Source organism: Gossypium arboreum, chromosome 7 (assembly GCF_025698485.1).
Source record: "Gossypium arboreum isolate Shixiya-1 chromosome 7, ASM2569848v2, whole genome shotgun sequence".
Classification (NCBI taxonomy): Eukaryota; Viridiplantae; Streptophyta; class Magnoliopsida; order Malvales; family Malvaceae; genus Gossypium; species Gossypium arboreum.
In genome coordinates, this window is record NC_069076.1 from 18,669,030 (window position 1) to 18,685,303 (window position 16,274).

Here is a 16,274-nt window from a genome sequence, read left to right on the forward strand (position 1 = left end):
GGACAGCCATATTCTACCCTTAACTCACAAATAATTCACGTTCTATTGTATGATTTCCTGTTGTTGGTTGTATTTTTTTAAGTAAGAGCTTAAGTTGCTCCTAGAGTTCAATGTACTGTTGCAGTGTAACACCCCAAACTTGGCCTAGACGTTATGGCCGAATCTGGCGATGTCACATGATAGTGCTTTCGAAAACTAAATCGTTGATAAATCATTTTTGTTATCTTATATAATCTCTAAATCAAGTTATCTATTCCCAAAACATTATCCATTTATTTACAAAGCGTGATTATAATTTGCGGAAGCTTTTAAAACAATTTACGTAGTGGTGAGTGTTTTGAAAGAAAACATTTGTAACTTTTGAAAACCCATGTTTCCCTACCACTAGTGATTACGAATCATAAGCAACGATAAACAAATCCCAAATTAAAGTAAAAATCCATAAAGGCCTTATTATAGTAAAAATACCCCAAATAATAATACTTATAATCATAATCAAATATGAAAATATATGCGGTTGTGTGGCCACCTTTGAGTCCCTCGCTGCACCGATCCACCTATGTTTGGAGATTACCTGCACAATTAAACGAAAGGGGTGAGTTTATGAAAACTCAGTCTGGGCGTAACCCCTTTTTCAGTAACAATATCAGTCTAGTTTGGGCCATAGCCCATCTTAGTATAGTACAATAACAATCATATATATGCAATCACAAGAATCCTACCTAACCAGCCTCTACACACCATCTCCATCCAACCCTGCACTCCATGTGAGGATATAATCAACCCACCTAACCCTACAGTCCAAGTAGTACCGAATGCCGCACTAAATAGTAATATACAGCTCCGAATAATATAATCCCCAGCCCAATGCAATGCAATATACAACATGTCATGCCAAATCATAGTATTATACATGCATTCAGTACAGTTTTAGCAGCATGCCTCATATACAACCATACAGATGTTTATATCATATAAGGGTATAACAATCATTTTAGTCAATTAGGGGTCTAAATACACTTACCGACCTAACAGTAGGTTCACAGTCGTCTCGGAAGACCCGTGCAACCTTAGCAGTTTAATAGTGAAAAATAGGCCCATAGGCCCATGTCATTTGCCTATGTGGGCCCACACGCCCGTGTGGCCCACAAGGCCCAAAAATGGCCTTAGCCGTGTAGATCACACAGCTTGGCCCAATAACCTTACACGCCCGAGTGGTTCGCCCGTTGTGGGGCCCACACACCTATAAGCCCATATGGCCCAACTCGGGCCAACCCATGAATCGCACATGGCCAGCCTCATCGAACATACGCCCATAGTCGTCACACGGCCTACCACATGGGCAGTCGCAGGCCCAAATGGCATCAACTATTCACACTTTTCGGCTTTTCGCCGATTCCAATTTGTAGAGTTGTGTTTACACACATGTCACGTATTCGATGTTGAATACTCTCTAAGCACGAATACCTAACAAAAGTCATTCAAAACCGATTAGTACTTATCAAAGGTCACTCAAAATCGATTAGTAGTTTAATTCACAGGTCTCAATAATCACTAATAGTATTAGCTTGACCTACTTCCAAAAAGACCCTTCGCTAACGTCGTTAAACCGAGAACCACGATTCCCCAAAAACCTTCCTTTACCCAAAATAACGCCACTTAGTCAGTTAAAGCTGCATTAAATCAAAACGCATAACCAAACCCGAACATTAAATTCACAGCACATTACCTTCGATCAAGTAGAGAGGGAAGTTTCATCTACCCTAACACCAGTTAAAGATCTTCCACCCTTCGAATAGTCCCTAAGCACCCACCAAAAATAGGTAAGTATTCACTTATCAAACAACCAGATATCACTATACTATCACACTTACCAACAACGAGAAAAGAGAACCAATTACGAAGTGCAAGACTTAACAGCAAGAAGAGAATGCTCACCAGAAAGTAACACCGTCGGCTCCAACAGGAAGAAAAGATTCGATGACCAAGAATATGAAAGAAGGGACAGATTCAGCCAAGGGAAAACAAAGTGGAGAACGTTTGCTCACTACACAGTAAGAGTAGAAGAATCAAACAAATAGTCGGTAACGAAGGAGAAAGGAACACCAGTTGTAGGCAAGGCAAAACCAAAAAGAACAAATGCCCTAGCTGAAACACACACCCCAAGGAAATTCGGCCAAGCAGGAAAAGCAAAAAGAAAATAGAGACAACAACTAGAGAGGAAGAAAAAACAATCGTCAAAAAGAAAAACCAAAATTGCGAATATGAGAGGAACTGAATTTTGAAAAAAATGATCCCAATAATCAGATAATTCTCCCCCCTTATTTTCTTTTAAAATTTGGCCACTAAATCCCCACATTTCAAACACTCCAACCGCCTACCAGCATTAGAATTTCACTAACACACAATCACCTACACGGCAACAACAAACAAAAATAAAAACCTTCATTCGCACAAAGACTTAAACTCCTAACTTTTAGCTCACAAGTACTCCCCTTAACTACAAGATTAGTAAGCCTATTCTAATAAATTCTATCGACATTTATTTAAAAGCCTATTGACTAAGGGCTTTATTCATTTAAAACAAAATTTTTGTACAAGCCAAGGCTTGAACTCAAAACTTCTCAAACTCTTCTCAAGACTTTTAACCACTGAAGCAGACATATATTTGCATAACACAAACATTCAAAAAATAAATATTAAGGATTTTTGGGACGTTACATGCAGTGTAGAGTATTATTCTGTACAGTGGGGTTCTCAGCCCCTTAACGCAGTGGCTGTTGGTTATCATTACTAATATTAGGTTGATTTGGATTGTTTTGATAATAGCTGGGCGGTTGCTTTGCTTAAAGCTGTTAGTAGCATTCTCCTTAACCAAATGGTTGGCCAAGCCCGCCGTGAGCAACATAACCTTAATATTTTGCCACTACTATCATAATCGTACTGGTAATACTCCCCTAATCATATTAGTAATCTCCATACCCATACATGCCAAGTCGCTAATTCCAGAGGCCAATTCACTTCAAGAAAGGATCAAGATGAATAGTTGCATGGAACACCGAAGAAGTAAAAAACAATGAACGGTTCCTTATTACAAGCAATCACAATCCAATTGACAGAGACAGCACAATTCAGCAAAAACCAAACCAACAGTGTCTATAGTTACTTTTGAATCAAAAGGTGAAATAAGTAAAAAGACGAAGCATTACATCTGGGCTCTATAGGCTCTCAAGCCATCATACCATCTTTAAGCAGTGCTTTATCAATCAGAATCCTCGTAAACTTCTCCATCAGATAGCTCATCGAATGATCTTATGTCAAGCTGATAGCGGAGGATACCTCCAATGCCACCGAAGCCTCTGCAAAACTGTGATCCTTCTTGGGATTTGTTTGTGACGAATTCAAGAGAGCAACCGAAGCGCTTGTACTCGTTGGCAAACCATTCGAGCAAGGGCATTTTTTCTTGAACTTCCAACTCTGCAGAGGTTTCAGGATCACGGAAGTTGCTCTGATCAGCCTCCTGCTCCTTATTCAGGTGTTTTATGATAATTTCTCCGGTTACACTGTGCTTTAGCATGTACCTATTGATCTCTAGATTTTCCCATACAATAAGGGTTTCTACAGCACCCATTTCCAGAGCCTTCAACGTATCATCTATGCCAAACACATACTTTCCAGTATCCTGGCTTATCTCCTCAAAGTATTTTCCAATTAATCGCTTTTCTTGTATGAACTTCACATTCGACAAGATTTCAGCAGACAACTCAATAGCTTGATTAAAACCGTTTTCACCTCCATAAGACACATCAACAACATTCAAAATCTTGGCTTGTAAACGAGGATCAAACATGTCAGACTGACTCAATTCAGTCTTGAAGTCAGCTGAACCAGCCAGTATCAGCCCAGCAACATTGGGCTGACTGGTCGCAGGATTAATAAAGAACTGGGTGGCCAGTTCTGCAGTTTTTCTCACATAGTTGTGCCGTTTCTCCATTCTCAAACGAGCAAATCGAAGGGCTGACTGTCCTCCTCTTCCATGCTTCTTTGGTAGATCCACAGTGAACTTATGAAGAACCTCTCTTGTGTTTCCACTTAACGTACCAAATAACGTGCCATTACCATCCATGACTATAAATCCAAACTTGTCATCAGACTCTAAAAGCTCATTCAAAGCTTCAGTATGGAACTTGTTATCACAGAGGTACAAAGATGCATTAATAGGTTTGAAAGGTTCAAAGTCAATTGTCACCTTCTTTTCCTTGCCATCTTCAGTAACAATTGTCCCAGTGTAGAGCACCAGCCCGTTGGGGGGAACCTTGTTATAGAGCTTCAACCTCTGTTGAGCAGAAGTAATGGCAGCCAACACAGACTGACGGTTGACCCTACTTTTGATGTTCGATGCAGTTCCAAATTCGTCACCTAACATCTTTGTGACACGGGATATTTGATCACGAGGAGGCATAATGAGGGATATCATGCTGGTCCCATTTCCCCTGGCAGATTCTAGTGCCTTGATTAGCTTTTTTATTTTCCAAATCTCGATGTTCTTGTCAGTTTCATGACCATCTGCCATTGTGTCTTGTGAAGAAGAAAACAACCTGTAAACAACACATACAAAAAAGGCATTGAGACGCTGAGTTATTTGATTAACACAGGAGAGGGGCAACAAGAAAATGCAATTAGGCTTTAGCTGGTAAAGAAGGATAGAAAATAAAGACCGCTTCATAAAGACGAAAAAAGTGAAAAAAGATTATCATTTTTTTCCCCACATTGCTTGGTAAGTTGGTAGGAATGAAAAATGACAATAACGAAACTGAAACCATTTATTGTTTTACAATTATACCCCTTGTAAATTAAGATTAAATAGTACATTTTAAAATTACATAATTTTACTCCCACCACTTTATTAATTTTCAGGGTTTCCAAAACTGGATCACGATCAAACCAGCAATTCCTAGTCCGACTGATTAGACCGCTATAATTGGATTGTTTAGTTCAATTAAATAAATTATTAAAAAAATCATAAAATTTAAAAATATTTAAAAAATAAAAGAAAACTGTTCAACCTCTGATTCATACCAATTCACAAGCAAATCGGTCCAACTCATTATTACCAGTTCAACCTCTGATTCATACCAATTCCCTTTTTCCAATTTAGATTACGATTTGTTTTGATCATTAAGGGTAAAAAATAATCAGCTTTATATTTTCTTTTCAGTTTTTTTCCCTTTTCCACTCTCCTCCATCTACCCTTCCACTATTCAACCCTTGGTGCTAAATTCAAACACATGTCCATATAAAAGATGTCCCGGTGCATAGGCAATGATAATGGTGCAAATGGAGAAACAGGATATTCATACATAAAACTGTCAGATTAGATATACACGGTAACACAGATATAGCTCAGAGAATTACCCCTATTGGATTAAAAGAAGTGGTGAGGGGGAAGGCCGTGGTAATATTAGTCAGTTAAGCGAATCCGAAGGCGCCACGTTAAATTGATTATTATCCAATCGAAATCATGTAAATTAACAATACTCATGCTCAAGAAATGCTATTTCCATATATAATAAGTATTACCAAAAATTAAAATCCCACCTCAAACATATTATATCTATATCAATACCAATCCCAATCCGGATAAGATCAGAAATAAGGAAAGATCAGGCAGATTTATTTCTAATTTTATTATGGATTAACTATGTATTATCGTAAATTCTTATGAATAACAAGATCCATAGGTGAAGTTGACATATTATCCTCCAAATCTTTTGAAGCATCAATAACAGATCGAAAGGCAGAGATGAGAAGAGAAGGCAAAGAAGATCGAATCGAAGATTTAGAGGAAGAAGAGCATACCTCTGAGTTACCGCCGCCTAAAGAAGTGAAAATGGAAGAAAGAGCCGCTGGTTTCTAGGGTTTTCCAGTAAACTTGCTAGCGCTATCACTTCAGCAGCTAGCTCTAGTAGCAATTTTGTTTTACTAATAGCATTCCGACACCCAAAACCGCTTTTTTTTTTTAATTAATATATTTATTTAATCTTTTTTACCTCTACACGGATTCATCCACATCTCTTTTAAGCTCCCATTTTTTACTAAAAGTTATATTTTGATAATTTAATGGAAGCTTTAAACTCTTTACTCCTTGCTTCAATAAATCTTCTGCTGAAGAAACTTTTTAAAAATAATATTCATATTATTATTGAGTTTTTTTAAAAAGCTTACGGACTTTAAAATAAAATAAAAAAATTTAAGATAACTACTTCTCTTTTCGATTAATTCTTCACTTTAATTCAATTTTAACTCCAAACTCAATTTTTAATCATATACATTTCAATAAATTTTCTAAAATTGAATGAACTCTAAAGCATTTTCTTTTTAGCCAATAAATAAGGAGGAAGAAGATGATAAAATTATAAAGGAGAATTATAATTAATTATGTTTAAATAAAATTTTAAGTATTTATTAAAAAGTCATTCAAATTTTTAATGTTTTGCTCATTAATGATGTGATAAATTGTGATTCATTGGTAGGATATAGAATTTTTGCATCATCTGTATCAAATATTATTCTTTAATAATTACAACTGGTTAAACAAATATTTTTTTTACCAGTAACAACAATTTATTTTATTTCCGATTATATATCACTAGTTAAATTAATCCAACCACAATTTCCGAATCAACCAACCTGATCCAAATAAAATTGGCATTAAAGATTTTATAACGTGCTTATATACAAATTTATACTAACCATGGTTTAGATAGCCCTGCATTGTTTAAATTGAATTTCATCATTCAAAATTGATTTTTGGATAACTTTTAAGACAGTTGAACCGCAAAAAATTGGAAATATTTCATTTCAACCAATGGGTGAAGGTTTAATGTCAACGGTTCGCTATCGGCTCGAATGAACAGCAGTTCTATTGATTTTAATTGACTGTGTTGTAGGCTTCTCCGTTGGTGTTGGGGTGTCCTCAGCTTTTCACGTAGAAGAAAGGGCTCTGTACGAGGGTCTGAAACTTGCCTGGGACAGCGGATGTTCGTTTGAGGTACATTGGACGTGAGCACAATAAGGCTGCGGATCTGCGGTTCAGCAGAGCTTAATAGGCTTAGTACGTGTGATGCACCTCCATCCTCGGCTGTGTCTTTGTTGGCTGCTGATATCAATCGTTACATTAGTACTAAGCGTACAGAGCAGGAGTGTTGAATGTAGCCCTGCCTCGGGGGTGTTCTTTGATTGGAAAAAGAAAATTGGAGAAATGATCAAGGCATGGAAACAAAGCGTTGGGGTAGACCGGGTGAGACACGTATGAAGAGGGCCAAAGGCATATTATTGTGCTTCCTTGTAAAGATTGACAGAAAATTCAGAAAAATAATGAGCATCGAGTCGGCTGAATCACCACAATAAATGAGCTAATTATCATTGAGTGTCAAGCTACCATGCCACAACAACAAACTATTAAAATACTGACAAGCTAAAATGGTCACTGTTACAGTGGCCAACAAGACATTGTGACATGTTGACAATCTTACAAATACAGCATCCATGGAGATATCTCAAAAGGAAAATATTTGTTTCAACCCCTCAAGGACCAAAATCTGAGACCCTTTGTTGCTTTCTTCCTCAAGGTTTCTCCAAAATTGTAACATAAATGCAACAAAGTAGTCACCATTCAAGAAATAAGCAGTTTTTTCTAGTGTACTTGTATATGAGCAACATGCGGGTCCAAAAACTTTCAGCTTTTAAGGTGTTTACCGACCTAAGAATTCTCAGCTGCTGTGGAATTTGCTTCTGATGGTCCCACCATCTCTTGGAAGGCATCCACGTCAATAGTCATCTCTTCAATATCAGCCTCAACTTCAGTCATTATCTCATCCCTATCTCCTACCATAGATTCAACCCCATTTTGGACTGAATCAGACTGTAGTGGAGCTTCCTCAGTTGCCTTTTCTGGCTCCGGATTTGGCATCATTTCTGGGTAGGGTTCGGTGCAGACTGTCAATGTGGAGGTTACCAGCAAATTCTACAAAGTATGAAAAGTTGAATCATGACTTTGGCACTAAAAGTAGAAAAACTGAAAATGGACAAATGGTTAGAAAATTAAAAATCATTGACTAGCTGGTTTAAAGTAACTTTGTACTTCATTGAATCTTTGATCACAGAAAGCCCATATCGAATTTCTAATATCCTTTTGAATTTCCAATTTCTTCATTGTTTTTCTTCTATTAAAATCATATTCAACTATTTGGAAACCATACATGGAGCATGCGGCAATGACAACTTATCAAAGGAAAGAGTACCACAAATTGAATTGGATTTGACGTGGTGGAGTAGAAATTTAGAGGAGAAACCAGAGCTAGACTGCAGCATTTAGAGCAATGTAGAAGAAACAACAGGTGTATATATGACTCACCTGAAAACTCTAATAAAATGAAGGACAGAACATTTATATCTAAAACCCTTATATTTCGAAAAGAAACAAAGCACTTTACCAATTAATGTCTTTCAGGAGGAGAATCATAGTCCTGTGTTGGATGGGCATATAAGCAGCGGCGCTACAAATCCCATCAAACATATCGTAAGAGAAGAGAGTAATGGCATTGTGACAAGCAGAGAAGACGAGTATGGTTGGCTGGCCAAACCCCCTTCTTTAGACCTTTCTATCCTGGCCTGCCCAAAGGCTTCAACTGACTTGACAAACTAGCCTTTCTTCTTTACTCCATCCAAAATTACTGCTGCCATTGAAAAGCTAGAGAGCTGGTTTAGCCTATTTGACTAGTTAATGGAACATTCTCTCCTTGGGAAATAAGTGTATATCAACTCATTCGATTAGGAACACTACCCTGATGAGTTAAGCCGTATAACCTAAATGAGCTAAACCAGCCTAAATATGTGTAAACAGTACAATAAAAAGGGTAAAACAAAATCCTAGAAAACTTATTCTCTTGACTGGCATATCTAAATCCTCCATAAAGACAACAATGGATAAATTTAAAGAGTTATAGGCATGACCAAACAAACTGAAAATAAAAAACTCTATCATCATTTACAGAAGGTCCAAGATTTGTTCTCATTGGAATTAACACAATTCAAATCTCTGAAGCTTCTGATTAATGTGTAACTAAATAATAGGAAATTTATATTACCATACCTTTTCTAGTGCTAGGGCAAGCTTCAAGAATTTTGGATAGATGCTTCTTGCATCCAGTAGGATCTGTTGAGCATAACATTTGCACAAAATAAGTGAATGCTGTAAATCAACAGACTATAAACAAGCATACTGGCATATTGGTTCTATTATCCAAAAGATGGAGAAATTGATGGTATGCTACTTAAGATAAATAAAGAACTGTATCAAGAATCTCGCATTAGTACAAAGATCTTATTCAAAAGAGGAAAAAAAACTGTAAAGAAAGTTTATGCAATATTTACTTTTATGTTAAGGTTTAGTATCTTACTTGGTTTTCCCCATCCTATTAAGCTTTATTTTAAGTTTAATTTGATAATTTTTTTAACAAAAAAATTAGGATTCATGTATTTTCAAAAGCCTACTTGAATAGGAGTTCTAGTTCTTTTAGGATTAGGTGGCCATAAGTATTCATGCACTCTTTCTATTAAATTACATATTATTGTGAGAGATATTTCAGCATTATGGCTATTGTGATTTGAGATACTGCTGAGCAGTTAAAGATATTGAGTTGGTTAGGGAATCATGGCTCTCGATGGAAGAGGGTACCATATCTTAGCCTCCATCAATTATCCACTTATTGCTAATCAGTTTAGTTGGTAGTTTAACACTATAGCCATACCCAAAGATAAAAGAGTACTAAATGCAAAAAACAAAACCAACCTAGGAAGAACTAAAATAATAGTAAAAAGATTATTAAAGAAGTAAATGAAGAATGAGAAAAATAGAAACTATATCATGAAACTGTGGTAAAACTTAAGGAATATAATACAAAGAAATCACCTCACAGAGTCTTTGAAGGGTAAATGGTGGGCCCTCAATAAAAGAATGAAGCTCTGCAAAGGGAAAAAATGAATTCCAGAACAAGATGAAACTACAAATCACAAATAAAAAATTGCTTCACATAACCAAATAGACTCTAAATGCAAAATTTACTACACAATTTACCAAAAATGCAAAATACAAGAATCATCTCAGCTTTCAATCATTGTTTCTCATCCATCCCACCATAAATACAAATATGCATGTTAGCTATTACCATTGCTCCTTGTGACTCCAATATGACCACTTTATCCCTTAGTTGTGAGAGGTAGTTATTCAATATTTATTAAAGCTAATAGGAACTGCTGAAAACCTAGTATTTAACACTTGATCTAACTGATAAATGGGAGTTAAAACATTCAAAAGACAAAAGAATCATTATTTTCTATTTTCAAAAAGCTGGAGAGAGAGATCAAACTATTCTTTACTTAATCACCTTGTTATGCGCCTTGGCGTAGGATCTAGTCACAGGTCTAGACGAGAAAGAATTCTTGCTTGGACCTATAGTTACTCAAAAGGCAAATTCGTCCCTGACTGAACCCCCTCTCAAAATAACGTTTCTTTTGATAGAATAATTGCTTACCTCTTTATTTCATATTGGCAGCCTTTTATAGACTGTTAATAGAAAAGGAAAGAGTCCTAATTGACGAAAGTGCATACCATGATTCTTCTGTCTATCAATAACTGCGTGCATTGCGCGATATAAAATAGAATCCTAACTTAGAGTTTATGAAGGAAACAAAAACCTAATATAGTAAAACTAAAACTCTTAGTAAAACCTGATATAAAAAATAAATAAAACTAAAAACTCCTATTGCATTTAAAGCGTCCATATCATTACTCCCCTTCTCGGAATTGAGCTTGTCCTCAAGCTCAAATTCAGAATAAACTTCAGAACTTATCCAAAATCATCTATCTCATCATCATCTTGCTTGCCTTCAACATCTGGTACTTCTATCAAAAATAACCTTTTACATTTGTGTCCCATGGAATAAGACTCGTCACAATTATAACACAGCCCTTTAGCGCTTCTTTCCGCCATTTCTATCCGTGTCAATCTCTTAATAAATGGTGCAGAAGAACCTATTTTGCCGTTGTTCCCTGTTGGTTCTATTGTTTGTCCCCCTCCCTTTGCAATGTTCTTAGTTGTTGGAATGATTGAATTCCTGTCAGTGTTTTGGGAAGTTGACCAGTTTAGATTAGTTTGAGATAACATCTTAGAAGAGACTTTTTGTTTACGTTCCAAAGCTCGAGCCATATTCATTGCAACTCCAAGGTTTCCTGGTTGTTGCATCTCAATATCAATTCTAAGTTCCTCTACCAATCCAGCAGTAAAAAGGTTTACTCGTTGTCGAGGTTTAAGATCAGTAGTCCTACCAAGTAGTGATTGAAATTGGCGTTGATATTCTTCTACCGTCCCAGTTTGTCTCAAGTTTGCAAGTTCCCCCAAGGGGTTATTACTCATGGGTGGCCCAAACCTAACATGACAACACTCTCTGAAGCGTTCCCAATCCAGATTTGCCTCCTCTTCTTCGATTTGATCAAACCATAATTGTGCCTCTCCTAAAAGATGGAATGAAGCTAGGCCGACTTTGTCTTCTTCGTTGGTCCGTTGATTTCCAAAAAAATTTTCGCATCTTTTTAACCATCCTAAAGGATCTCCAACCCCATCATAAGTGGGAAATTCCATCTTAGAGTATCGTGGCACCATGCCCCCACCGTGTTGTGAATCTGAATTTCTTTTCTTGCCTCCACTGCTGCCTTATTCTTCATTATTTTTTTCTGAATCCTCTTTCGTTGTCTTTTGGACCGAAAGAGATAACATCGCCACCTGCTCCTCTAACGCTTGTTGCCTTGTAGCCATTTGTTCCATGAATGCCTCCAGCTTGGCTGTCAAAGTTTTTTCGTCACCCATGACAGCTGGCTCCGATACCAAGTTGTTATGCACCTTGGCGTAGGATCTAGTCACAGGTCTAGACGAGAAAGAATTCTTGCTTTGACCTATGGTTACTCAAAAGGCAGATTCGTCCCTGACTGAACCCCCTCTCAAAATAACGTTTCTTTTGATAGAATAATTGCTTACCTTTTTATTTCATATTGGCAGCCTTTTATAGACTGTTAATAGAAAAGGAAAGAGTCCTAATTGACATAAAATAGAATTCCTAACTTAGAGTTTATGAAGGAAAACAAAAACCTAATATAGTAAAACTAAAACTCTTAGTAAAACCTGATATAATAAATAAATAAAACTAAAAACTCCTATTGCAATTAAAGCGTCCATATCACACCTATAATCCAGAATTTGACTCCAGTGCAACCACCACTTTGTACACCTCCATCCCTTATAACATTAGGTAATACCTCCTGGGGAAGTCACTAAATAAAGAGGAAATTAACATGCATCTACAAGAATACTCTTGCTATTTTTCAGCTAAGAATAGAATGAAAGGAAGATTTAAAGGTGTCCTTATGAATATCATCAGAAGCACAGCAGCTCAAACTGCGACTTCAACCTTGTCAACAAACTCACATCTAGCAACAAGAAACACAGGCCCACCCATTGCAATTGTGAGTGTCTGGGAAATTTTAGAGATTGAAAGCAGTAATTTCAGAAATAGACAACTGAAAAGAATGGAAGATATAAGAATGGGGTTATTTAGGCACTTTTTATGATCTTGGTCCCAACATAGATAAAAGTAAAGAGAATTTGTGGCTTAATGCAGCAGCTAAACTGAAATTGCAAGAAATGATAAACGATGGTAATATTAAATTAAAAAAAAAAAAACAGAGGTTCTCAAACCGGAACAATAATAAAAGTACACCAAACCTCGATAACTCTCCAACAAAAATAAAAAAGAACTTCCAAATATGAACTAGTTTCTAACTTCTTACACTAAGGTAATTTCGAAAACCAACAAGAAGCAAGATGACCATGTCCTTGGATCATACGTCTTATCCTTTAATCTCCTAAACTATACTCAAGTAACCAAAGGAAGACATTCATGAATTAACTTAAAAGTACTTATTTTAACTTTAACATTTCCCTTCATTTACTCTCTGATTGTTCTTACAAAATTCTTCTCATATTCTAATGAATGTTCTGTGTTTTTTATTTCATAAAAAGTTTGCTGCTCTATCACAAAGGGCTACTGTCATTGATTTCTTGTTTGCATCCAAGCTCAAGTAAAAGAGCAAATGCAATACTTGAGCATAAATTCATGTACTGCTAGCATGCTCATATTTCCTCCTAATCAATGTTGCTAAGTTTATTTTTCCTCCTAAGATCACATGGACACTTTAATACCAACTTTTTTATTCACATTTTGGATACATAAAAGAAAACATAGTGTGGAAAGTACCTTCATTTAGCCGTGTAACCAACTCTAGGTAAGTTTCACCTAGTGAAGCATTTTGTTGCTCAACCGTCATTTTTGCCTCAGGATACTCTGATAAAACCTTTATGATGCATTGGTGAAATAAGTAAGCGTCTAATCTAAATGAAGAAATACTGCCCAAAAAGAAACTATCAGATTTCATAATTAAAAAAAAAAAGAGCAATAAATCTATTACAGTCCTAAGTTAAGCTATAAAATCCAAAACAATTATATATTATAGTCAAAGATATAGAGAACATGAAAATAACCAGTTTCAACTGAAAGGATAGCATGCTCTTCAGCTTATCCCAATTATGCCTGCATTAAATACAGAAAACAAGAATTACACTAAAATCTGTATTTATTCTCTTTCATATTCCCATAACAGCTACAGACAACAAATGCCAGCCAAAATTAAGTAAAGTACCACAAGTATCAAGTTTTGAGATTATCTAATCTTCCTTTCTATCACATGATTCTAGAGACAGAAACAAACATAAGCACGACAAGGGAAGAACACATTTTTCATATACAAAACTTCTGAAGTTGCTGGCTAAGAGAACCTATCAATCTGAAGAAGTGTTCTTCCATGAAACAGGGGGTGGCTTTTTTTTTTTCTTTGTTGAAGTTAATATAAAGAAAAAGCAACCCCTACTAAATTTGTATGAATCAGCAAGAAGTTTTCATGGGTTCACAACATTGAAAGATATGAAAATACCAAACTCATAAGTAAATACAAATCAAGGAAAAAGAAAATTCCCATACCAAAATTTCCCAGTAGCGGCACTAACTTGCAATACGCGCCTAACTTGTTCTCCGTCTAGTTCTTCTTCTTCTCGATTAGTCTCAGGGTTCGACTCCGTGCCTCTAAAATCACAACAAAATGTAGTCCATCATTCAGTCAGTAGAAGAATTCGACAACCCAGTAACAAAAAAAAAACAAATAAAGAAAAAAAATCCAAAAAAAACCCACCCATGATTCAAAACAGGCTCTTGCTCGTGGTCATTGCCAGTGGAAGAATTTTCAGTGACAGAAGAAGCCTCCATTCCTGCTTTAGATTGAGATTTCAGATTTCGGATTAGAAAAGAAAAAATCTCTGCTCTGTTAAGCAAAGGGAAACGAGTAGAGTGAGAGAGTTACCCTTTGCCCTCAATTTTTTTTTCTTCACTTTTAAGCAATATTACTATTGAAATTTTTTTTTTAAAAAATACAGATAATTTAACAGACGAAAAGTTTAGGTAAAATTTCAAAATTAATCCCTACGATTTTTATTTTTGAGCAATTTAACCTTTTCCTTTTATTTTTCTTTTAGTAGAAGGTAGCTGCTACCAACTATATCTACGACCTCGGCAACTTGATCACTACCTAGCAAGAAAAAGAAGAAATATCAGTTTTCGTCATGATTTTGTCAGTAAAATTACCTTTACTTGACTGGATTGATAAATTGCTAAACCCTGACTCATCAAGAAGCTACAACAACGGAAAAAGACAAGGCAATAAAATCATAAATGCCAATCTTGCATTTTGGATAAAAGAAAAAGGAAAGGCACCAATACCAAAAGTATGACATAGATGCCATGCATAAGAAGAATACCTCCTTTTCTCTGGATTCAGCTTTTGTTTGCTTTGCCTGCTTCTCCAGCAAATAATCATCCAAAAGTTTACGCAATTTGTATAATGATTCATTACTTAGAGCATCCACATTAATGTCAATCGGTTCCCCATCCATTTGACCACCGCCAGAAGAACAGTGTTCTTTAAGATAGTTAGAAATGTTTTCAGGCAATTCTTCCAACAAAGAGACTAATTCTGTGGCCAAATTATTCATCTCCTCGTCGGTCATGATCTCTCTAATGGGCTCTTCTTCTGCCTTGCTCATAGTGTCTTTTGGGGTTCTTTTTTTTTTTTTCTGTTTATCTTTTCCAAAGGTAAAAACGTTACTATTCTTTTCACAGAAGGTGAGCAATTTAGTTCTTTTGGCTAGGGAGAAGAAGAAAGAAAGGAGATGAAAGAAAATGGAATTAAAGTGTTCAAAAAGAAAACGTAGAGGGCTTAGTTTGCAATTTGATCTAAAATTTTCTGAAATTATGATATACCGTGTGAAGTCAATTTGCTATTGCATTGTTAACCACTCTTGATGGTTGGGTAATTAAAGTCTAATTTTTAATTAAAATATAGTTTAAATTAGATGCTGAGTTTACCAAATAAATTATTTTAGACTAAACTACAAAAATAGTCACATTTGTTTGCCTCATATTATATTTTAGTCATTTATGTTTAAAATATTATGTTTTACTTATTTACGTTATCGTTTTGTTACGAAGTGGTCACTTGTGCCATGTGCAATTTAGGGGTATACTAACTTGTGCCACACAGCCGATCACACGCCTATGTGTGAGACAGTGTGGAGCATACTGACTTCATTTCTAAAACCACACCAAAGGACACACGGCCGTGCAACATAACCATGTGTCACACACGGCTGAGATACATGCCTGTGTCTCTGCCTGTGTGGATAAAAATAGGCTATATACCAAGTCATTTTGCCACCTCATTTGGTATACACCTTCACCTATACAAATGACATCAAAACCATAGCATAATATACCATCCAAATCAATCAAATTAAGTCTAAATGTACCATTTCAATATCAACCACAAACATACTTATAAACTCATGTTTTACTCATTCAAAACATACTAAATACCAATTGCTTCAAACAACTATATAACCAAACCCAATTGTACATTATTTGGCCTTATTTCACAAACATACTAACATTCACTGATCAATCATTTAACACTCATGATACCTATTACCATCAATCATCACAACCAACTCAATATACACAAGGCATAAACATTTATATATGCACATGATTCAAAC

At 35.9% G+C, this 16,274-nt stretch overlaps 3 protein-coding genes and 1 long non-coding RNA gene across 7 annotated transcripts; all 4 read right to left on the reverse strand.

Moving 5' to 3' along the window:
* Nucleotides 1–426: 426 nt before the first annotated feature.
* Nucleotides 427–2,009, reverse strand: LOC108463637 (uncharacterized). Its single transcript, XR_001868110.2, has 3 exons — nt 1,939–2,009; nt 1,730–1,802; nt 427–574 (listed from the first exon to the last, which is right to left on the reverse strand). It is a non-coding gene; the product is annotated as an uncharacterized LOC108463637 (long non-coding RNA).
* Nucleotides 2,010–3,021: 1,012 nt separating this feature from the next.
* On the reverse strand, nt 3,022–6,147 carry LOC108464205 (eukaryotic peptide chain release factor subunit 1-3). Its single transcript, XM_017764367.2, has 2 exons — nt 5,860–6,147; nt 3,022–4,598 (listed from the first exon to the last, which is right to left on the reverse strand). Exon 2 carries the CDS (start codon nt 4,571–4,573, stop codon nt 3,263–3,265), a length of 1,311 nt encoding a protein of 436 aa, XP_017619856.1. The 5' UTR covers nt 4,574–4,598; nt 5,860–6,147; the 3' UTR covers nt 3,022–3,262.
* A 1,251-nt stretch (nt 6,148–7,398) lies between these two features.
* LOC108464404 (uncharacterized) lies at nt 7,399–14,618 on the reverse strand. Of its 3 annotated transcripts, none has more exons than XM_017764695.2 (8): nt 14,528–14,618; nt 14,360–14,435; nt 14,152–14,253; nt 13,656–13,704; nt 13,372–13,468; nt 9,974–10,026; nt 9,155–9,217; nt 7,399–8,026 (listed from the first exon to the last, which is right to left on the reverse strand). In XM_017764695.2, exons 2-8 carry the CDS (start codon nt 14,431–14,433, stop codon nt 7,763–7,765), a joined length of 702 nt encoding a protein of 233 aa, XP_017620184.1. In that variant the 5' UTR covers nt 14,434–14,435; nt 14,528–14,618; the 3' UTR covers nt 7,399–7,762. The 3 variants fall into 3 exon arrangements, with proteins under 3 accessions (XP_017620184.1, XP_017620183.1, XP_017620185.1); XM_017764696.2 differs by adding an exon at nt 8,496–8,558 and having other exon boundaries at nt 7,985–8,026; nt 14,360–14,583; XM_017764694.2 differs by having other exon boundaries at nt 14,360–14,584.
* A 44-nt stretch (nt 14,619–14,662) lies between these two features.
* LOC128295476 (transcription factor GTE8-like) lies at nt 14,663–15,480 on the reverse strand. Of its 2 annotated transcripts, none has more exons than XM_053031077.1 (2): nt 14,982–15,480; nt 14,663–14,752 (listed from the first exon to the last, which is right to left on the reverse strand). In XM_053031077.1, exons 1-2 carry the CDS (start codon nt 15,264–15,266, stop codon nt 14,726–14,728), a joined length of 312 nt encoding a protein of 103 aa, XP_052887037.1. In that variant the 5' UTR covers nt 15,267–15,480; the 3' UTR covers nt 14,663–14,725. The 2 variants fall into 2 exon arrangements, with proteins under 2 accessions (XP_052887037.1, XP_052887036.1); XM_053031076.1 differs by lacking the exon at nt 14,663–14,752 and adding an exon at nt 14,753–14,857.
* Between the last annotated feature and the right edge of the window lie 794 nt (nt 15,481–16,274).